Raw genomic sequence first — 24,472 nt, forward strand, 5'->3', positions numbered from 1 at the left:
AACCAATAAGATTTATAATTATGGATTTTCAAATCATTTTATAAACTAGATCAATGATCAGTCAGGCAGATCTTGAATACTACTATCGACTGAGAGTCAAAACCCTGTATAGCACTGGGTCTGATCGATGCAAAATGTAATATGACAACTCCTATTCATAACACTATAGTAGATAGTGTCTCACACTATCTAACATTGTAAAAATGATTATCCCAAATTTATTAGTTGGCTATCTCTTGAAAACTGGTGGGACATTAGAAAGTTTTGTTGGAAAATTGTGTCTGTTCTGTGACTGCCAACTACCACACAAATAAAACAAAAATAATTTAATATGCATAATTAAACAAAATTCCATATAATGTGGAACTATGGAATCCTTAAAAAATCATCCCAGTCTGTGAAAGTTTCAAGTAATTTTGTATAAGCATAAAGGTACTAAACATAAAGAATATATAGCTCCTTTATAAAAAACAGAGCTTTTGAGACACCTTTGACAGTATTCCTTGCAATCTGGTCCTCTGTGCATGAAGGTTATCAAGTGTTTTTTTTTATGAGTTTGGTTGGATGGCACAAGGACAACACATGAGTATCCACATAAACTCAATGGATGATAATATAAGAGGGTGATCACATGGATGGATGCTTTTAAAATTCTGAGATTCAACGATGGAAGTTCCTGGAGGGAACTGAGAGATGCCAATCAAAACTACACACCGAACTTTGTTTAAAATAGTTCCAACCTCCCTCAAATGATGATCTTCCTCCTCTTCCACCCAGTCATCCACTGGCAATCTTTCAGGAAAACCCAACTTCTAACCCAGGCTCAGCTACCTTTCCTAGATCCCTCCCAACTGAATCCAACATCACTCTTACAGGACACACAACAATCTGTAACCTGAAAACCAATCCAAACCTTATAATCATTCCTGCAAACAAAGGCTCTAACACAGTGGTCATGAATTGTAGCATCTATGTAGTTCAGGGTCTCTTCCTAGTTTGTGATATCTCTGCCTACAAACCATCCCAGAAGTCCAACATGACCTCCAGTAGCTTCCCAAGGTGCCAGATTCATCCCCAAACCTGACACCTGAATCGATCTTCCTCCTCACACCAGCAATCCCTCGTACTCCCACATGTTGCCTACTCCACAAACCCAACGGCCCAGGTGTCCTTACTGGTCGTCTCACTGTGGCTGGTACATGCTTCCACAAAATGAACCTCAGCCTTTATTGACAAACACCTCCAAATTAATTTCTGTAACACTTACTCCCAAGTCCACTTCATCATCCATCCATCCATACATACATTAATACTTGTTCCACAGATCATGGATATGACATTTCGTAATGATGTGGAACGTGTCACTTTAACCTAAGTTTTCTTTACACTTTTTTTTTTTTTTTTAATGCGTCGATTGAGTAGAAGGAGTTGCCATTCAGAAATTCTTTTAATTTGTTTTTGAATGTTCGTTGGCTATCTGTCAGACTTTTAATGCTATTTGGCAAATAACCACAGATTCTTGTGGCAGCACAATTCATCCCTTTCTGTGCCATAATCGGATTTAACCCAGAATAGTGAAGATCATCCTTTCTTCTAGTGTTGTAGCTGTTATTTTGGAAATGGGATGGGTTATTAACAACAAATTTCATGAGTGAGTATATGTACAGGGCTATTACAAATGATTGAAGTGATTTCATAAATTCACTGTAGCTCCATTCATTGACATATGGTCACAACACACTACAGATACATAGAAAAACTCAAAGTTTTGTTCGGCTGAAGCCGCACTTCAGGTTTCTGCCACCAGAGCGCTCGAGAGCGCAGTGAGACAAAATGGCGACAGGAGCCGAGGAAGCATATGTCGTGCTTGAAATGCACTCATATCAGTCAGTCATAACAGTGCAATGACACTTCAGGACGAAGTTCAACAAAGATCCACCAACTGCTAACTCCATTCGGTGATGGTATGCGCAGTTTAAAGCTGCTGGATGCCTCTGTAAGGGGAAATCAATGGGTCGGCCTGCAGTGAGTGAAGAAACGGTTGAACGCGTGCAGGCAAGTTTCACGCGTAGCCTGCGGAAGTCGACGAATAAAGCAAGCAGGCAGCTGAACGTACCACAGCCGACAGTTTGGAAAATCTTACGGAAAAGGCTAAAGCAGAAGCCTTACCGTTTACAATTGCTACAAGCCCTGACACCCGATGACAAAGTCAAACGATTTGAATTTTCGGCGCGGTTGCAACAGCTCATGGAAGAGGATGCATTCAGTGCGAAACTTGTTTTCAGTGATGAAGCAACATTTTTTCCTAGTGGTGAAGTGAACAGACACAATGTGCGAATCTGGGCGGTAGAGAATCCTCACGCATTTGTGCAGCAAATTCACAATTCACCAAAAGTTAACGTGTTTTGTGCAATCTCACGGTTTAAAGTTTACGGCCCCTTTTTCTTCTGCGAAAAAAACGTTACAGGACACGTGTATCTGGACATGCTGGAAAATTGGCTCATGCCACAACTGGAGACCGACAGCGCCGACTTCATCTTTCAACAGGATGGTGCTCCACCGCACTTCCATCGTGATGTTCGGCATTTCTTACACAGGAGATTGGAAAACCGATGGATCGGTCGTGGTGGAGATCATGATCAGCAATTCATGTCATGGCCTCCACGCTCTCCCGACTTAACCCCATGTGATTTCTTTCTGTGGGGTTATGTGAAAGATTCAGTGTTTAAGCCTCCTCTACCAAGAAACGTGCCAGAACTGCGAGCTCGCATCAATGATGCTTTCGAACTCGTTGATGGGGACATGCTGCGCCGAGTGTGGGAGGAACTTGATTATCGGCTTGATGTCTGCCGAATCACTAATAGGGCACATATCGAACATTTGTGAATGCCTAAAAAAACTTTTTGAGTTTTTGTATGTGTGTGCAAAGCATTGTGAAAATATCTCAAATAATAAAGTTATTGTAGAGCTGTGAAATCGCTTCAATCATTTGTAATAACCCTGTATTGCAAAGGTACTGTGAATATCCCGAGTTCCTTAAATAAATGTCTGCAAGGTGATCTTGGGTGAGCTCCAGCTATTATTCTGATTACATGCTTTTGTGCAATGAATACTTTTTCTCTTAATGAGGAGTTATCCCAAAATATGATGCCATATGAAAGTACTGAATAAAAAATAAATACAGTAGGCTAATTTACTGATATGTTTATCACCAAAATTTGCAATAATCCTAATAGTGTTAGTAGCTGAACCTAACCGTTCCAGCAGATCATCGATATGTTTCTTCCAATTCAATTTCTCATCAAGGCACACACCCAGAAATTTTGAATATTCTGCCTTAGCAACAGACTTCTGTTCATAGTCTATATTTATCAATAGTGTTATCCCGCTTACTGTACAAAATTGCATATACTGTGTTTTCTCAAAATTTAGTGAGAATCCATTCGCAGAGAACCACTTAATAATTTTCTGAAAGACATTATTTACAGTTTCCTCAGCTGATTCTTGTTTGTTGGGTGTGATTACTATACTTGTACCATCAGCAAAAAGAACTAGCTCTGCATCTTCCTCTGGTCCTTCCCAGCTATACAGGCTGTCTTCCTGGAAGCTGAGCTCCAATTCCCAGATTGCCCCTTAAATACATCTGTTAATATCAAGTGCACCAACCACTAGTAAATCTATTCTGACAGGTGCCACCCAGTCCACGTCAAAATGTATCTGATTTACAGCCTCATCACCAGAGGATGCCACATCTGCAGTGGCAAGCAGGAGTTGACGAAATGTAATGATAGCCTTACCAGGCGCTTTATTGCAAGACAATATTCTATTCATCTCATCCATAAACAGATATCCCTTGCCATCTCCTCCTCTGACAAAAGTAGCCCATTAAGCAGTCAAAGACCAGCAATCTTCTAAACATCCCGTATCACCTTCACCAGGGCTCTGAGCATTTCTTGTAATGCCCTGAGATGAGGGATAGCCTACCCGAAATCTGACCCACATCATACAAAGTAGTGTTCTGCTGCCACCCAACGTACAGAATGTCCTTGTTCATCTCTACTACGATTCTGCTCCTACTCTTGCACCCGAGTCATTTCCTTGTGGCTGACCTAGTTGCAAGACCTGTCCCATTTACCCACCCATCACCCCTTATCACAGCCCAGGCCCAGGAATTTGCTACCCTATGAAAGGCAGGTGCACAGGTGTAAGCAGCCATGTTGTATCTCAGCTAAGCTACAATTACTGGGTAGCATTCTATATGGGTATTGTAAGTAACCCACTATCCACTCACATGAATGGCCACTGCCAAACTATGGCCAACCACAAACTTGACCATCCAGTTGCCAAACATGTTGCACACCAGAACAGAAATGACTTCAACAACTTCTTCATTATGCAAGCAATTTGGATGCACTGGTTTCTCTGAACTATACAGGTAGGAATTGTCTCCCCAGGATCAGGTGGAAATTGTTTCCCCAGGATATCCTGCACTCTCACAATTCCCCCATCATAAATCTCTACTAGCATGTTTCCCACTGCCTCACCTCACCTTTTGCCAGATTCTTTGAACTCCTTTCATCCTGTTGTGCAGCTGCTGAGTCATCTGTCGAAAGACCAGCTTCACATTACCCCTGCACTACCTCCTCCTTGCCTCCAGTTTACAGGCAACTGTTCTCAATAATCAAACTTCTGTTTCGCCACGGCCGCATGGATTGTCTGTGTGGTTGCGTGTGTGAATGTGTGTACTCCTGTTAGAGACAGAGCAAGAGCTCAAAGGCTAGTGTAAATACTATTTTCTTTCATGTGTTTCTATGCACTACACATCAGTCAGCTTCAGGTGAGATTCCATTTCCATAGACAATTTTAAAAACACAATATTCTCCCATACATACATGTTGTTCAGGAACGGTAAGGAGAAACTTACAGAGATTAGTGCACAAACAGAAGTGTAGAGGCAGTGGTCATACTCAGTGAAGGAATTTCATAAGAAAATATTTAGTATTTTGGTCTTCATTTCGTCATTGACCATTTTGGTGCCATCACTGTTAATGAGCATTTGGATGTAGAACTTTTTTCCAATCACTGACTTTGCAAAGGATCAAGTTACATTGCACATGTAGTATGTTTACAAACTCATGTTTGGTTAGTACAGTGTTTTCCATAAACTGAGGAAAATGTCTGAAAGGCTGCTTTAACTAGTAAAAACAAGAAGTAATTAAGAAGTTGAGCATGTTTCATAACACTAGTGTTGCAGAAGATTACAACATGCAATCCAGAAGTACATCTATTGTTTTGTATAGCAGACACAGCATATTTGAAGCAGGTGGACCACTAGTGCTGAGAAAATGTGAGAAGACTGCTGTGATAGCCAGCTTTGTTGAATAATGCAAGGAGTCGTTTACCTGACAGACAGTGACAGAGAGCCATGCATATCAATGACAAGCTGATTAATAGTTTGTCATCCTGTTGCTCATAAGCTGTGGCATGGTGTTCTAACCACATGTTTGCTAAAGAATGACGAGGCTAGGATGACATGTGCCAATAACCGATATTTGCTGTTACAGATGTGAAAGATCAGGACCACGACCTCATTAAAACTACAATATGCCATAGCTGAAACAACTAGAGGAGACTTCATAGAATATTATTTACAGAAATGCCATGTACATGGCATGCAACATACATGATTATCAGTCTCATATGTGACTTTTACCACTCATCACAGTAAGGGGGACACTTACAATACATAAGTCAATGTGCACACTGAGCTGCATGTAGTCTTAATACATATGTCTAGCTTACACACTGACAGCAGCTGGGAGGGTTGGGAGCAGGCACGTGTGTATCTGGTGAGTTGGTACCTTCATGCCTATATTTTGTGTATACATTTATTTTTGAAACTGCATAAAAGTTAGTAATAACTACCAGTAATGACAGTTTAATATTATCTAGCCTCATCTTTTATAAAACAAATTTTCAAACACGAATTCTAAAAGCCACACTTAACACATTGCATGATGCTGTTACATGAACTAATAAGGAACAACTGGAGCTCAGCTCAGCATTTTTTCCACATAAACATGAAACACCATGGACAGTACTCTAGCACTTCATCAGTACTAGACTCATAATTAACCTCATTATGTCATTCTAATTTGTAACTAAATGGTTAGTGCACACAGCAAATCAAGATAATTACAGGAAAGCAGTAATTTCATATATTTTTAAATGTATCTTACCTAATAGAAACATCGTATAGATTTTTCTTAAAAAGTAATGCAAGTTTTGACTGAAGGTCTTTCTCCATGAGCTGATACAGCTTGTTGTTGGCTCCTAAAATGTAGAAGGAGCCCCACTCAGCCAGCACTGTTTGTATTTCTTTTATGGGCGCAGTGAACACAATAAACTTATTTTGTATATCCAATATAGTCACCACTTGTTTTTGTGGGACTTCTGTTTCACTGAAAAATGCAAAGGAAAACAAATTTTACAGTCCTAAATGCCATCAAAACCTATTTGTATATTTTTATACATTAAGAGCAACAGTCAGTGTTTTAGTGCAATGTCTAACAGAGAGCTGCTTGAAATTTCTAACTGACAGCAATAATATAATAAAATCCTAGTTCAAATTTGCTTCTCACTAATCACAACAATATTACGGAAATAGTATGGCTGCCCTCCCATCCTAGCCTCCATACTCTCTACCCTCCCTATTTCTTTCAATCACTCAAACCCTCATCCCACTCAAGCTGAGGCAATACAGCCACGCATATATGCATGATTTTCACACTGTTAGTTACGAAAAAAGGTAGTGTCCAGAAACTCAATAACGATTTCAATGTTGTTTATGTCTTTGTCTACTACTCAGCTGCATGTGAGTGGTTTGGCTCCTTCCAGTGTTTGTGTTCCACACATAACTTTACAGAACATATTGATCTGGAACTTTGAACTTTTACATTCTCTCAGATTCTTTTATTTATTATTACTAGCAATGCAAGTTAAATGAATCAATAAGGTAGTGCCGAAAGAAGAGATTGTATATATCATCTGTAGGTGAACTACACAATCTTAAGGTATGTTTGATATTCATCCGTGCAGCAGAATATATACCTTATTACTCTAATTACATTTATTGATACCTCATTTTTTCAAAGTGTAAAACTGAGCTGCAAAAAAATGTATGGGGAAACTGAAGACAGACAAAAGGAAGATACTAGCACAGATTTTGAAGTATCACTTCAGAAGCATATGTACATATTAAAGAGGAAGTTACAAATGGTGAAGTTCTAAAATACCAGTGCTTGGAGACATGAGAGGTGGGAGGGATAGGAATATTCTCAAATTCTTCCTGGAAATGGCATAACTTCAAAAATATGGTTTATAATGTACAGCGTGTATCAAAAAGAATCATCCAATTTGGAATGCCTATATTTCTGAAAGTAATAAACATATATAATGAATTGTTTTTTTATTAACAGGAAACTCAAAAAGTTTTTTTTCATACCTTTTCATAGGTATGCATTGACATGCACGGTGTATGTCAATGCAGTATTCAAATTGTTCCCACACTGCAGTGAGCGTGTCTCGAGTTACAGTGTTCACAGCTGCTGTTATGCAACGTCTCAGTTCATTCATTGTTGCTGGTAATGGAGGCACATAAACAGAGTCTTTTAGAAACTCCCACAAGAAATAATCATGCACAGTCCAGTCCGGTGACCTTGAAGGCCAGTAATCTACGGCTGAATCATATTATACAGTCCGACCGATCCATCGTTCAACAATCTTTTGATTTAAAACTTCCCCCACTTACAGATGCCAGTGTGACAGTGCCCCATCCTGTTGGTAAATGGAGTCATTCAAATCAGTCTCTAACTGTGGGAAAAGGAAGTTCTCAAGCATTTTGAGATATGTGCTTCCTGTAACAGTGTTTTTGGTAAAGAAAAATGGACCACACACATTTTCCTGTCAAACTTGACAAAACACATTACATTTCGGAGAGTCCCTCTCACATCGTGCAACTTCATGTGGTTGTTCCATACCCCATATTCTCACATTATGATGGTTCACCTTTCAATTTAAATGGAATGTTGCCTCATCACTAAACATTAACGGTGGAAGAAAACTGACATCCTTCATCTTGCCAAGAACGAAATTACAAAACTCCACATGTTGTTGTTTATCACTTTCACAAAGAGCTTGCATTAGTTGAATTTTGTATAGTTTCATATGTACAAGGGTTGACTGAAAAGTAATGGCTCCAACTTTGTAACTCTTCAACAGTTGGCAGCATTGGTGTGCAGCAGGAACTGACTTGTTCCATAGCGTCTTCTCTACAGCTCCAGTTGGCAGGAAGCCTTAGCATTGAACGGTTGTGTTGTTACAGTGTAAAGTATGGAACCCTGCGCAGACGGTCGGTCAACGTGATTTAAGCAATGTGCAGTTATTGAATTCTTGACAGCAGAAGGTGTCACCCCACAGGAGATTCATCAAAGAATGAAAGCAGTCTATGGTGATTGTGTTGATGTGAGTACTATGCGTTACTGGGCGAGTAAGTTTAAAGATGTTGAGGTAGGAACATGTGACCTGCATGACAAACAAAAAGTTGGATGACCTGTGACAGCAACCACCAAGTTTCACAAGAAAAATGTTGACAGATTGATTCAGGATGATCGTCGTATCACTCACAGAGAAATTCCAAGCACAATCAGCATTTCACAAGAACATATGGGTCACATTATTGCTTTGCTTGGCTACTGGAAGACCTGTGCATGATGGGTACCCCGGATGCTGACTCCTGAAATGAAAGCGCACAGACTTGAAATTTGCCAGGAACTCTTGCATTACGAGAATGAAGGTGACGCCTTTCTCCATTCAACAGTGACAGGAGACGAAACATGGATACACCATTATGACCCAGCGACACTGAGAGAACTGTGAGATTGTGGTTGTGCGGAAACAGATTGTCAACTTTTTCCGTGATGGCTTTAGGAAACTTGTTCATTTATGGCAGAAATGTATCCAATTGACTGGTGATTATGAGGAAAAGTGAATATTGGTAATTAAAGACCACATTCTGAGGATTATTTCTGCATTTGATTTATTCAAATATTCCCATCCAAACCTAATAAATGAAGTGGAGGCATTACTTTTCATTCAACCCTTGTAAATGTCGACGCAACACTCACCAGACGCCCCATCGGCGGCATGTTGAGGTATCGAGCTGCACAGCAAATGGATTTCTGAGTATTCCTTGTGAACCTGTGGTGGACACATTCAACGTCTGTGTCAGACACTCGGGGATGGCCTGGCAATTTGCCTTTAAACAAACAACCTGTTTCTCGGAATGTTCATGCCATCATCTAATGCTCTGTGCTGTAGGAAGATTCACATGATACCTGGTAAGAAAATCACACTGAATAGCTGTTGCTGACCCGCACTGAGTAAAATGTAGAACATGATATGCTTTCTGTTGTCCTGGCACCATTTTTACCAACAGTATGTTTCTCATGCACATATTTCAAATAACATAGTAGTTATGATTTCTCCCCCCCCCCCCCCCCCCCAATCAGTTGGTTCTTTTCGATACACCCTGTATATTGAGCCATCCAACAAAATTAAAAATTCTACTAAGTTACGTGAAAGCTAATTTAGGGATCCAAAAGTCGGGTGTATGCCACATCTACATCTACATCTACATCCATACTCCGCAAGCCACCTGCCGGTGTGTGGCAGAGGGTACCCTGAGTACCTCTATCGGTTTTCCCTTCTATTCCAGTCTCATATTGTTCGTGGAAAGAAGGATTGGCGGTATGCTTCTGTGTGGGCTCTAATCTCTCTGATTTTATCCTCATGGTCTCTTCACGAGATATACGTAGGAGGGAGCAATATACTGCTTGACTCTTCGGAGAAGGTATGTTCTCGAAACTTTAACAAAAGCCCATTCCAAGCTACTGAGCGTCTCTCCTGCAGAGTCTTCCACTGGCGTTTATCTATCATCTCCATAATGCTTTCGCGATTACTAAATGATCCTGTAACGAAGCGCGCTGTTCTCCGTTGGATCTTCTCTATCTCTTCTGTCAACCCTATCTGGTACGGACCCCACACTGCTGAGCAGTATTCAAGCAGTGGGCGAACAAGCGTACTGTAATCTACTTCCTTTGTTTTCGGATTGCATTTCCTTAGGATTCTTCCAATGAATCTCAGTCTGGCATCTGCTTTACCGACGATCAACTTTATATGATCATTCCATTTTAAATCACTCCTAATGCGTACTCCCAGATAATTTATGGAATTAACTGCTTCCAGTTGCTGACCTGCTATTTTGTAGCTAAATGATAAGGGATCTATCTTTCTATGTATTCGCAGCACATTACACTTGTCTACATTGAGATTCAATTGCCATTCCCTGCACCATACGTCAATTCGCTGCAGATCCTCCTGCATTTCAGTACAATTTTCCATTGTTACAACCTCTCGATACACCACAGCATCATCTGCAAAAAGCCTCAGTGAACTTCCGATGTCATCCACCGGGTCATTTATGTATATTGTGAATAGCAACGGTCCTATGACACACCCCTGCGGCACACCTGAAATCACTCCTACTTCGGAAGACTTCTCTCCATTGAGAATGACATGCTGCGTTCTGTTACCTAGGAACTCCTCAATCCAGTCACACAATTGGTCTGATAGTCCATATGCTCTTACTTTGTTCATTAAACGACTGTGGGGAACTGTATCGAACGCCTTGCGGAAGTCAAGAAACACGGCATCTACCTGTGAACCCGTATCTATGGCCCTCTGAGTCTCGTGGACGAATAGCGCGAGCTGGGTTTCACATGACCGTCTTTTTCGAAACCCATGCTGATCCCAACAGAGTAGATTTCTAGTCTCCAGAAAAGTCATTATACTCGAACATAATATGTGTTCCAAAATTCTACAACTGATCGACGTTAGAGATATAGGTCTATAGTTCTGCACATCTGTTCGACGTCCCTTCTTGAAAACGGGGATGACCTGTGCCCTTTTCCAATCCTTTGGAATGCTACGCTCTTCTAGAGACCTATGGTACACCGCTGCAAGAAGGGGGGCAAGTTCTTTCGCATACTCTGTGTAAAATCGAACTGGTATCCCCCCCCCCCCCCCCGGTCCAGCGGCCTTTCCTGTTTTGAGTGATTTTAATTGTTTCTCTATCCCTCTGTCGTCTATTTCGATATCTACCATTTTGTCATCTGTGCGACAATCTAGAGAAGGAACTACAGTGCAGTCTTCCTCTGTGAAACAGCTTTGGAAAAAGACATTTAGTATTTCAGCCTTTAGTCTGTCATCCTCTGTTTCAGTACCATTTTGGTCACAGAGTGGCTGGACATTTTGTTTTGATCCACCTACCGCTTTGACATAAGACCAAAATTTCTTAGGATTTTCTGCCAAGTCAGTACATAGAACTTTACTTTCGAATTCATTGAACGCCTCTCGCATAGCCCTCCTCACACTACATTTTGCTTCGCGTAATTTTTGTTTGTCTGCAAGGCTTTGGCTATGTTTATACATATTGTGTGAAAGTAGCCTGTTTTATGTTGAACAGATGACAAGAACTATGGAACAAAGACATGTATTGTAAAATTATTGTCCCTCTCATGGTGACAACTGTAAAGCATCTCACCCTGTTGCAGAACAACTGTAAAGCTCCTTTTACATTATTTTGATTATTTTTATGGCAGTCAGACTCAAGTAAGGAGCCTTACAGAGAGAACATGCTTCGTTACTAAGTAAACTTGACTGTGTGTCTCATAAAAACACATGCCACTTATACTTCTCAGATGTTAAAGTTTCTCAGTAGTAAGATGGAAAATGTCACTTTGAAATAATACCAACAGAAATCAATACCACATCTTTTCATTATCCATTCAATACGCAACACACTCCCTAACAATATCTAGCCTCTTCCACTCTTGTATCACCAGTTAAACCCAATTCACATTTCTACTGAAAAGAAACCATTGTCATACTGCACTTCCATGTTAATTTAACAGGTAATCACTTGAATATTTTGTACTAGTAGTTCCACCACAGAAGTTACTGATTAAGAAACACTATGCTGCTCTGTTCTCAACTTTCGTAAATAGTTCCATGCACCTTTTCGTGAATGAACCAAATCACTAACATACTTTTGGCTTCCAGAATTCCACAAGCCAGCACTGAGTAAGGAGTACATCATCATTACATCACAACATTAATTATAGCAGCACTCTTTACATTGTTACACGCAAATCAAGCTCATTAAATCAGCTATCACTTAGTCGCTTGGAAAGACACACAAAGAAACCAGAACAGTGATACAAGTTTTGGCTTGTGGAAAGTGTGGGATGCACCACTCTGTTTGCTTAAATCACATCAGAACACATTTCAATGTTCTGTCTGTCTGTGTATCCATCCCCCCACCCCCACCCCACCCTCCCTCTCTCTCTCTCTCTCTCTCTCTCTCTCTCTCTCTCTCTCTCTCTCTCTCTCTCTCCCACCCCCCTCTCCCACCCCCAAATCCACAGATAAGTTATATTAAGACATATTTTTGGCAATGTGTATTATCTTAAGTTGTTTCCCTAACTCACATTTTTTTAATTTTTTTTTTACAGCCTTTATGTCAGTTATAATTTCTACTGATTGGTTTACTGTTTAAAGAACAATGAAGCAATCACTAGGGTAATATGCTGCATGTATGGTTCACAGATTGGTTGGAATCTAGACAGTGAGCAATAAAAGTTTTCCAGAGGCCCAATGGAGACAACTAAGGAAGTTGTTGAAATATTGTGTAAAGATTAAAATGACATTCAGCTGCAAATCCAAAATATGTTTTACTGTTTCAATGAAAGCTATCAGATATATAATAATTTGTGAGGGTTCAAAAAGATGGGTGAAAAATGTCTGTCAGTCCACGCGTAGTTTATTATGCCAACATTGGTCAAATTGAAATGCTTGGTCATTTTGTCTTCTGGAAAGTCACAGCTGTTGTGGGATCTGGAGGCGGTAGAGTACGCAGTGTATGGACACTTATAACAATTGAACTCTTGATTGCTCGATGACATGATTACTTGCCTTGACTTTTGCTTGGATTCTTGGTTTGGTGCTCCATTCCTGTGTGGCAAGAAGGTCGCGCCATTCTGTTACCACGAAAATTTCATGAGTTGTGTGTTTGTGACCCTTTAACATTTTGCTGGAGTTGAATATCTGGGATATTGTGGTACTTGTAAAATAAGCCAGTACTCCAACATTTTGGTAAACTTCAACTTTCATGTGTGAAGAGCAGAAATTAGTTGTATTTAGTTACAAGGACTTTGAGTTTTGATTGAACTTTGGCATTTATCAGGAAACATTAAACAACAGGAAAAAATGAAGAACTTCTAAACAGGTAAAAAGCAGTCACTTTGCTTACCGTCTGTCTACAAATGGAGCAAGGACAAATGTAATATATGCCACAATAATGAGCAATGTCCCTTCCTATTTGCTTCACAATGATAACAATAGTGATAAATGCATGTTATTAATGAAGTGCATTTAGTAGTGATGTCTGCATTTTACAAATCATTGTGAAGCAATGGGGAAGTTATGTTACTCTTTATTGTGCCATATGTTAAGTGTAAAAGGCTGCAAAAACATACTTGACCTCTTCATAACAAATAATCCTGAGCAAATAGGGAGCATCATGACGGATACAGAGATTAGTGGCCACAAAGTCTTTGTAATGAGACTTACCACCACAACATACAAATCTACCAAAAGTAAATGCAGAATATATCTATTTAAGAGAGCATACAAAAAATTTGTTTGATATCTTCCTAAGAAAGTCCTCACTCCTTCACAACAGGCAATGTAAGTGTAGAGCAGATATGCCCTGAATTCAACAAAATAGTGTCTGAGCCAATTGAGAGACCTAACATAACTTAAACTCCACCTGAACAGGCCACGAAGTCCCAACAGTAGTGACCGGCTGCCATGTCATCCTCAGCCTACAGGCGTCACTGGATGCGAATATGGAGGAGCACGTGGTCAGCACACTGCTCTCCTGGCCGTGTGTCAGTTTACAAAACCCGAGCCACTACTTCTCAATCAAGTAGCTCCTCAGTTTCCCTCAAAAGAGCTATGTGCACCACACTTGCCAACATGCTTGGCAGATGGTCACCCACCCAAGTGCTAACCAAGCCTGATAGCACTTAACTTAGGTGATCTGATGGAAACCACTGTAGCAAGGCCGTTGGAGGTGAGACTTAGGGTGAATAAATTAATAAAAGATGGTACTGATCCCTCATGCTAAATAAAACAGGTCAGAACACTGTTGCAGAAGCAATGAAAAATGCATTCCAAATTTAAAAGAACACAAAATCTCCAAGATTAGTGAAGTTTTACTGAAACTTGAAACTTAGCATGGGGTTCAATACAAGATGCTTTTAATAGCTTCCACTATGAAACTCTGTCTTGAAATGTGACAGAAAATCCAAAGAGATTCTCATTATATGTAAAGTACATCAGCAACAAGACACAATCACTAACTTCATTGTGTGATACCAACATTAATATTACTGATTACAGCACCTTTAAAGCAGAGTTGGTAAACACAGTTTTCCAAAATTTCTTCGCCACAGAAGATGAAGAAATATTCCAGAATTTGAATCAAGAACAAATGTCACAATGAGTGACTTAAAATTAGTTATATTTGGTGTAGCGAAGCAGCTTAAAATACTTACTAAAGGCAAGCTTTCTGGTTCAGACGCATACCTTTCAGAGTGTGCCGATACAATAGCACCATACATGGCACTGAAATGTTTTCTGATATGATTTAAGCAAACTGAGTGGTGGATCCAACACATTCCATAAGTGAATCCTTCTGTCCCTGTTAACTAATAATTAGTAAATAAGGTTACAATATACACCCTATTTTTTTTACTAAACTTCACACTACACAAAACCGTGGCAACTCTTAGTAAGTACCCACAATCACAGACTTACTTTGGAGATACTGTTGATACTGCAGTTATTGTTTTGGTTTCTTTGGCAACAATGACCAGGTAGCTTCTGAACCACTGCAGCATAATCTTCTCACCCTCAACAGCATAGCATGGTCCACGCCCATCAGGTGTATAACAATAAACAGCCTGACAGCATACAATAAGGCACAAAATGTACAAAATTTATGAATTAAATAATACCTGCATTAGCAATTACAGATTATCTAAAATATGACTTACATCATTTCTGCTAATCATGAAATGGCTGTCCTGTGAGGCATCAGCAAATACAGAACATTTTTTGCTACATCCCATGCTATCTAGTAGGACCTAGAAAAAGAAAAGTTAAAAACATAAAATTATATCTTAAATTCCATTCTCTAAATATCAGATTAACAGTCCTCTCATAACAGTACCTTCACCCTATACCTACACAAAGCATGTGTTGGTTATTGAAGAAGGGGCCTTATATTGCAAAACAAGAATAACTGTTAACATCAAAATACAATTCTACACTGATAACCATTTTCAAAGATACCATAATTGTTTTTGCAATATGAGTGAAGATGCAAGTTTGAAAACTCAGCTACAATATTCAGCTTCTTGTTAACATATTAAATGGTGGCTTGATACTTCATTTTCTTTATTTATGCCCTTGTTTATACAATTACATTACGTTACATTAGTTACACTGTTTGCTCCTAAGACTCATACTGAAGAGATCATCATGGGTGTGGTGCATGTAACTAAACATGATATGGAATACAATTTTCATATAAAAACTGATATACTTAGATTTAACTTGATGGCTAAATGGGTATGAGTCACAGTAAAATTGGATGATCTGAGGCTGAATCCCCAGTCAGCCCAAGACCTTTTTTTTTTTTTGCCATTTATTGCTTTTTTCATCGCTCCCGATGATTTCAGTGATTTGTTAATGCGAAAAAACACCAAGCTGCAATGTGCTTTGGAGTCCACATTGAAACTATTGGACCCCATGTAACCCATGTCAGTACTTAATCTCAAAGGGAGACAATGACATGCCATCTTCAATAGGACCACACCTACAATCAATTTCATAATTACTGATGTCTGACTATGAGCCCATATTCTGGATACATCGCTTGACAAATATTGATGTGTTGTACCTTGTCAGAACTGTGGAAATGTCTACTTTTATTTTGTGTATGAATATTACACTTTAGTTGAAATGGTAACGACATACACAGTAAAATTTAAGAGAAAGCGTGCTTTTTCGAGTATTGTTTGGTGAGTGTGATCCTTGAGGAGTCATAGAAGTCAGAACACACTTAGGAGAAATTTTTCCTTTGCACAGTTTAAAGATAAAACCTTGCTCTATTTGCGCACAAATTTTTGTTACTTTCTGGTTAGTCGTTTCATCACTATATGTCAAATGCAAGACTCTGAGACTGAGCTTACCACTGTAGCAACTGAGGCAGAAAAAGAACAGGTGTAAAGCTTGAATTCTAATTGGTTACATCGTATGTCATTACCAATGAATGGTCCCCATGTTTATCACTCAAGAGCTTGTAAAGCAATTGTGTTAGCAGCGGCAATATATGTGAGGCTGTGGAGGAGCAACGTTGTCACACCAGTGCATTGCCATTGTTGTAATGTGCAATAAGCAAGCACCTATTCACCAGTGAAAAATGGCAGCTTCGTACTAGCATTCCAATACAGCATTAGTGCACTCAGTTGCTGTTACAAATACACTACAATAACACAGGAATTTGCAAGTGAACACTCAACCAAAGTTTTGCACACGTGAAAGGTTTGTACTACAATAGTGCCGAAAAGCTTCACAACTGAGAAGAAGGACAATCGAAGAAATGTGTGCATTGATCTTCTCGACAGGGTGGCCAATGACCATTAATGGAGCATTTGTGTGACCACAGTGATCAATTCTGGATTTTTCATATGATCCTGAGACAAAGTAGCAAACTGAGGAGTGGCACATTGAGTCACCTCCACAATCAAAAAATGGTCAAATGTGCAAATCAAAGATCAAAACAATGCTGATCTTCTGTTTTGACGGTAGGGGTATTGTGCAAAAAGAATTTGTTCCTCCAGAGCAAACTGTCAATCAAGCTTTTTAGAAAGATGTGCTTGAAAGGCTCAGGAAAAGGGTGAATCAAGTGAGACAGGTCACTGCAGACAAATGGATGCTGCACCATGACAACGCCGCAGTCAGTTCCGTCACAAGATGTTTTATCTCAAAAGTCATTCCTGTTGTTCCACAGCCCCTCTATTCACCCGATCTTTTCTTTTTCTGAAATTGAAAAATGTCTTAAAAGACATCATTTTGAGACTCTGGAGAACATTAAAAAAAATGTGACTGAATGTTAAAGGCCCTACAAACTGAAGCCTTTCATTGCCTCTACCAAGACTGGGTATGACTGCGCCGGTGTACAGCTGCAAAAGGGAACTACTTTGAAGGGGACAATATTATTGTCTGAAAATAAATAAATAAAAACTTAGTTACATAAAAAATCAGCCTCATTACTTTTCTCACAAATGTCGTACATTTCTAAAAGGTATTCTTGTGACCTGAAGTAAAGTCGCATGGGCTCCAGTGGGCTTACTTTAGTAAATTCTGCCTATGATGAGGAGTTTGATGGAAGCTCTACATTATTGCTTTACATCCATTCAATAATAGAATCCTTCCTCAATTTTATCACTGAGTGATACTGAGGCCAATCTGTCTGGTAATTTTCCGAGAACACTCCTACACCACTACACTCCTAGACCACTCTTTGTAGGGTCAGGCATTCATCTCAGAATGATAAACTGCACCTCCTTGTTGCCCAGTAAAACATAAGAGAGCATTTTACTCAAATTCATTTTTGCTCCCAATGTGGCACCTTATAATCTGTTTTTCAAGAACCGGATGGTGTTTGAATTCCTCCTTTCCATCCATTCCACTCTCAAATACTTTGTCTGTGATAATCGTAAATATTTTATGATGCACAAGGCAATTTTTGCTCCTGCCATAAAAACTTTCTGGAAGGATTGGTGCTACAGTTCTCATCAGTGTAATAATGAGTCCGTTCAGTGTTTGGCTCATTTCTTATTCCTGCTACTTGGTAATTTTCCATCAGCACAGGGTTTTTGTTCCACTTTCTGTCTCTGGAGCCCAATTTCTGAATAGAACACCAGGGGGTCATTTCATTCACATCAAGAAAGTCTTCCACTTCAGTCTAACTTTTGCAATATGACAGCTACTTTTGGAAACTACTTTTTCCACACGGAAGTCCAGGATTTTCCCTCTTATGGTTCCCTGTGCAAACTCGTCCAATGCAAACTTCTGTCACCTACCAGTACACTTCTTCAGTTATCCAAGACAAAGTTACACTCTCTCGAAATTTGCTTGACTTTCACTAACACTGACATATTCAGAAGTTCTCTTTACCATCTGTGATAGGAACTGATCATGCCCTGTTCTTTTTCAGACCCAAAGTAAGCACATGCACTGAAAGCTGCTGATCACCATGGACTTTCGACAAATCTATAAATGATACATGGTTTCACACACGCACAAGGCATTACATCACGAAGACTGTCTTGCATGAGTACAAAACATAGATAGGTTGCATGATCGTTTCCTATCTGACAGGAAGCCATAAAGTAAAGACTGCAATGATGAATAATGAAGTGGAAATACTGTTTAGAGATCCGGAAACATAGTACATGCAAGCACAGGGAGCATAACGATACAAAAGCAAATAAATTAAACTCACGATATTAGTGCTTTATGTAGAGTTAAGTGCATAAAAGCCTAACTGCTGTGAAAGGCAACAACACAGCTTGCATCTACACTTTTCGTTTGTTAACTCATTACAACAAGGCAAACTGCAGCAATCCACATCCACCATTATTAGGACAAAATGATCAATCAGAGAGCAACAAAAATTCACTTGTAAGTAGAAAATGGTTGTACCTTTAAACTGTGCAAAGGGAATTATTCTCCTAATTATAAACTGACTTCTATGACTCCTCAAAGTTGACACTCATAAAAAAACGCTCAAAAGAGCATGCTGTCGCCCCCTTTCCAACTAAAATGAAATATTCATACACCAAATAGAAGTAGACATTTCCACAATTCTGGGAAGGTACAACACATCCACATTTGGCATGCGATATAATCAGCATATAAGTCAGGGGTCAATCATTATGAAATGGGTAATAGTAAAGTGTTTTTATCAAGTCATAACTGACATGATGGTGAATGATCTGTAAGAAGAAAATAAAAAAAACAAATTACACTTTTCTGTTTATGGATTTATAAAATATTGTTTATAAACACATAAATATGTAGGCTGCATACGTACATTAATGTTACCAATTTACGTAAATTAGTAATATTAAGAAATTATTTAAGAGAGGAAGAGAATAAATCCAAATTCCTCTTAATTGTAAATTAATAGTATCTGAATTTCTTGTGACTGATATATTACTGAAAATGTGTGTTCCCAAATAATTGATACCTTTCTGGATCAAAGCAAGTGCCTTTCAGGATCTGTTCTTGAAAGAAAAAAATGGTATATTGTCTACACACATTTACATTTATGAATGAATAAACTGAGGAGGAGGATATGACATTTTCAATTCTTTGAACTTGTTTCTACAAGGAATTCTGCAATTCACACACGAAATCAAATCATACATTTTTGGTTTATGAAAATTTTAATATGGTAAAATATGATACCATATATCATTGTAGAATTAAACTAGATAAAATGTTATTTTTTTTATTTTTATGCCACTAATATGAACCATATTGTTGTCGCAAAGAAAGATTCCCTTATGATTTCCCACAGTTACGAGGTATGCTTCCAAGTAAATTTATTATCACTTTTAATCTTAATAATTTAATGTTGTCAATTTTTCTATCTGCAAACCTTTATATTTTATCATTTGCTAGTAGAATCATTTTGCAGTTAGTATTTCTCAAACCATTTGTGTAAACTGCAAACAAAATTAACTTAGCAACTGGGAATGCAACTGATGAATGGTTATTAATAACACAAGAAATGTGTGATCTTAAGCTTTCCTGGCGAATCAACTGTTCTCAGGTGTCCAGCCAAGTGCAGTTGTTTATATAACACAATATTTTGACAGCATACTTTGCTGTCAACTTCAGGAGAAGCTGCAGAATGAATGTCTTTGCTACATCATTCCTTCTTTATACTCTTTTCAGTCCCTACTGCTTCTCTCATTAAAAGGTCACATGCTACATCAAGTGGAACGGTGGGGGAATACAATCGCCAAACAATGGGTGCAAACTCCAGTTCCTTAATTTTTCTGCTGCCCCCTCAGACATGGATGTCATTCTCAATTGACGTTGTGACTTCAGTTGACTCAGCTATGGGTCCCATACTTTACTGAGGGTGAAGTCACTGTCTTTATTGATCAGACATTGGCAAATTGTATTTCCCAAAATGCTGAAGCCTGTCTTACCACTTCCACTTGTTTACATTTCATTTCCAATTTTGTTCGATACCTCACTGAATATGGTAGATACGCCATTGTCTTTATTTCCTTGTCGTGTTCTATTCACTGAATCTGTACCTTCCATCTGGAAGGATGTCAGTTAGCCTCCCACTGTATCCGTTCTTCTTGAATATGTTGTTAAGGTTGTTGAGTTTCCTTGGTAGGCTATCTTTGCCTGATACTGCATGGGGCCTTCAAAGAAAAAACTTGGAAAAAGGTGCCCTAAAACACACGCTGTTTTTCAAATATATTGATGGACACATTTGTGGTGTGACCACATGGGAGTGAGAGGCTTCAGGAGCATCTCCAGCATTTGAATTCACTGCATTCCAACATCAAATTCACTACAGTGGTGGAGGAGAATGGCGAATTCCCCTTTTTGGACATCCTAGTTGAGCACCGTGTCACTATGAGACACAGTGTGCACAGAAGAAACACTCTCAGTGATATGTATCCCCATGCCTCCAGCTGCCATCATCTTTCACAGCATGAAGATATGTTATGTACACTGGGCCACAGAGCCCATGCAATATCAGTTAAAGAAAACCTGTCAAGGGAGCTCAACAACCTTAAGAGGATAAGACAATGGTGAATCTGCCAATGTTGTCAAAGTATCGAAGAAAGTCAGCAAAATCTTGGCTCAATGTACGAGGGCCGTTCAGAAAGTAACCTCCGGTTGATTTAAAAAAATACACCAAGTTAAATAAAAATATTTTAATATATACATCTTACAACTACATCTTTGCACTATTTTTCTACATAGTCTCCATAGCGATTGAGGCACTTATCGTATCTCTTCACAAGCTTTGAAATTCCTTCTGCATAAAAATCACCCGCTTGTGCCTGGAGCCAGCCTGTGACCGCATCTTTGAGCTCTTCGTCATCATCAAACCGCTGTGACCCGAGCCATTTCTTCAAATGCATGAAGAGGTGATAATCACTTGGCGCCAGGTCTGGGCTGTAAGGTGGATGGTTGATAACGTCCCACTTGAAGGACTCAAGAAGGGCCGTTGTTCTGCGAGCAGAGTGAGGACAGGCGTTATCGTGCAAAAAAAACGATACCGGAAGTCAGCATACCACGGCGTTTGTTCTGTATAGCCCGTCGTAACTTTTTTATTGTTTCACAGTACACGTCTTGATTAATGGTCGTACCACGTTCCATGAATTCAACCAACAACACCCCTTTGGCATCCCAAAACACCGTTGCCATCAGTTTTCTGGCAGAAAAATCTTGCGAGGCTTTTCTTGGTTTGGTAGGCGAATTTGAATGTGCCCACATCTTTGATTGTTCTTTTGTCTCAGGGTTCACGTACTTAATCCAGGTTTCGTCACCGGTCACGATTCTGTTTAACAATGGTTCTCCTTCGTCCTCATAACGTGACAGAAAGTCTAATGCAGAGGCCATTCTTTGAGTTTTGTGGTGGTCGGTAAGAATTTTGGGCACCCATCGTGCACAGAACTTACGGTAACCCAATCTTGCTGTCACTATCTCGTACAAGAGAGTCTTAGAAATCTGTGGAAAACCAGTAGACAACTCCGACATTGAGAAACGTCGATTTTCACGAACTTTTGCATCAACTGTCTGAACGAGTTCGTCAGTCACCAATGATGGTCTATCACTCCTCTCTTCATCATGAACGTTTTCTCGTCCACTTTTAAATAAACGTACCCATTCACGGACAACTCCTTCACTCATAACTCTTGGTCCGTACACTGCACAAAGCTCACGATGAATAGCTGCTGCAGAATATCCTTTGGCTGTAAAAAACCTTATGACAGCACGCACTTCACATTTGGCGGGGCTTTCTATTGCAGCACACATTTCAAACTGCCACAAAAACTAAACTAGCGCAGGTATGATGTTCACTCGACCACGGCTTGATGCCGACTGACTTGTTGAGTGCGTGAACGCACAGATGGCATCGCTACTCCCCCCACAACCCGCACTGTGACCAATCGGAGGTTACTTTCTGAACCGCCCTCGTAACATTAAATGTCTTTTCTGTCTACCTCCAAAAACATGTGCTGTATGAGATACAGTGAAAGATGACTTGGGGTTCTTTAAACAGGGTGTCCCGCCAGCACTCAATCTAACACGGCATGCTACCTGGTAATGAGGAATGGGCTGGGGAGCAATAAAATTACAAAGAAGGTGTGATGTAATGAAGAGGCTCATTCTACAGGAAGGGCAAACAAACACTAAAATGGACAAAATTGGACAAGAAAACCACAGAGACACACAAGAAACATGTAGAATAGATCAAAATAAGAGAGGAGATTACCATGACTGACTGACCATGAGAATAAAAAGGAGAAGCCAGCCACTCTTCAACACATTAAAACATCCATCCTAAAAACACTAAGGTGGAGGACACAGAGGGGCAAAGGACATGCACTAAAACTTAGATCAAATGATAAAACCCACCCTCATGAATAAAATGTAAAGCTAAAGCTGCTGCTGAGGCATTGTCGCCCAACACCGAAGGTAGGGTGCTGGGAAAGTTAAAAGTCCACTGCAGAGAGGCTAAAAGTGGGCAGTCCAGTAAGAGGTGGACGACAGTCATTGGTGAGCCACAGCAGCACCAAGGTGGGTCCTTGCGATGGAGGAGGTAACCATGCGTTGGCCATATATGGCCAATGTGGAGCTGGCAGAAGACAACCGATTCCGTGTGAGAGGAGCACAAGGAAGATTTACACACATTTGTAGTCTCCTTAATGACACACAGCTTGTTGTGCATATTGTTAAGCCATTAAGTCTTCCAAAGGCGAAAAACCCTGTGGCGTAAGACAGAACACAGGTCAGTTTCGGAGATGCCCATCTCCAGAAGCAGTTTCTGCGTAGTCTGTTTGGCCAGCCTGTCGGCAGGTTCGTTGCCTGAGATTCCGACGTGTTCTGGGGTCCACACAAACACCACTGAATGATAGGACCATCCCAGGGCATAGATGGACTCCTGAATGGATGCTACCAAAGGATGGCGAGGGTAGCACTGGTCAATAGCTTGTACGCTGCTTGAGGAGTCAGTACACAGGAGAAATGACTTGCCAGGGTGTGAGTGGATGTGCTCAAGAGCACAAGATATGGCTACCAGCTATACAGTGAAAACATTGCAGCCATCTGGCAAGGAGTGCTGTTCAATATGTCCTCCATGAACATAAGCAAAGCCTGCATGACCATCAGCCATCAAGGTGTCAGTGTAAACCACTTCATGGCCCCAGTACATGTCAAGAAATGATAGCAGAGAACCGCAAGGTTAACAGAGTCCTTAGGGCCATGTGAAAGGTCTAACTTGGACATGGAAAGTATGGAGCGACAGGAAGTTTTGAATAAAAATCAGGAGCAGGCTCCGGAGATCCACTCATACAATGTGGCAAGGATATGATGTCACCAGGTCGTATCATATGCTTTATGTAAGTCAAAATAGATGGCACCAGATGTTGGTGTTGGAAAAGGCTGTTCAGATGGCAGACTCGAGGGACACAAGATTATCAATGGTATAGCGACCCTGGCGGAAGCCACCCTGACATGGAGTAAGTAGGTCACGTGACTCCAGGACCCAACCCAACCACTGACACACCATAAGTTCCAACAGCTTACAAAGAAAGTTGGTGAGGCTAATGGAGCGGCAGCTATCCACATCAAGCGGGTTTTGACCACAAATGATGGTATTCTCCTGCCACTGAGATGTATGTTTAATCATCTGACTGTGGATACGATCTGGCCCAGGAGCTGTGTCGGGGCAATGTGCAAGGGCGCTGAGGAGTTCCCACTCAGTAAATGGGGCATTATAGGGTTCACTGTGGTGTGTAGTGAACGAGAAGACTTCCTTTCCGTCCTCCGTTTGAGGGTGCAAAAGGCTGGAGGGTAGTTCTCCAACACAGAGGCTCGAGCATAGTGCTCAGCAAAGTGCTCGGCAATCGCATTTGCGTCGGTAGATAACACACCATTGATGTTAATGCCAGGG

General features: G+C 40.1%; 1 protein-coding gene across 3 annotated transcripts in view; it reads right to left on the bottom strand.

Annotated features, from left to right (window-relative positions):
* The window catches only part of LOC124776759 (vacuolar protein sorting-associated protein 11 homolog), a 195,780-nt gene that overhangs the window by 85,753 nt on the left and 85,555 nt on the right, over positions 1–24,472 (bottom strand). For 2 of the 3 annotated variants that reach the window (XM_047251895.1, XM_047251894.1), the window contains exons 6-8: positions 15,240–15,329; positions 15,001–15,146; positions 6,240–6,461 (exon numbers count right to left, since the gene is read on the bottom strand). In XM_047251895.1, the coding sequence (XP_047107851.1) occupies positions 6,240–6,461; positions 15,001–15,146; positions 15,240–15,329 (458 nt within the window). The remainder of the gene's footprint in view (positions 1–6,239; positions 6,462–15,000; positions 15,147–15,239; positions 15,330–24,472) is intronic. The other variant, XM_047251896.1, reaches the window with a different exon arrangement.

Source organism: Schistocerca piceifrons, chromosome 2, assembly GCF_021461385.2.
Source record: "Schistocerca piceifrons isolate TAMUIC-IGC-003096 chromosome 2, iqSchPice1.1, whole genome shotgun sequence".
Classification (NCBI taxonomy): domain Eukaryota; kingdom Metazoa; phylum Arthropoda; class Insecta; order Orthoptera; family Acrididae; genus Schistocerca; species Schistocerca piceifrons.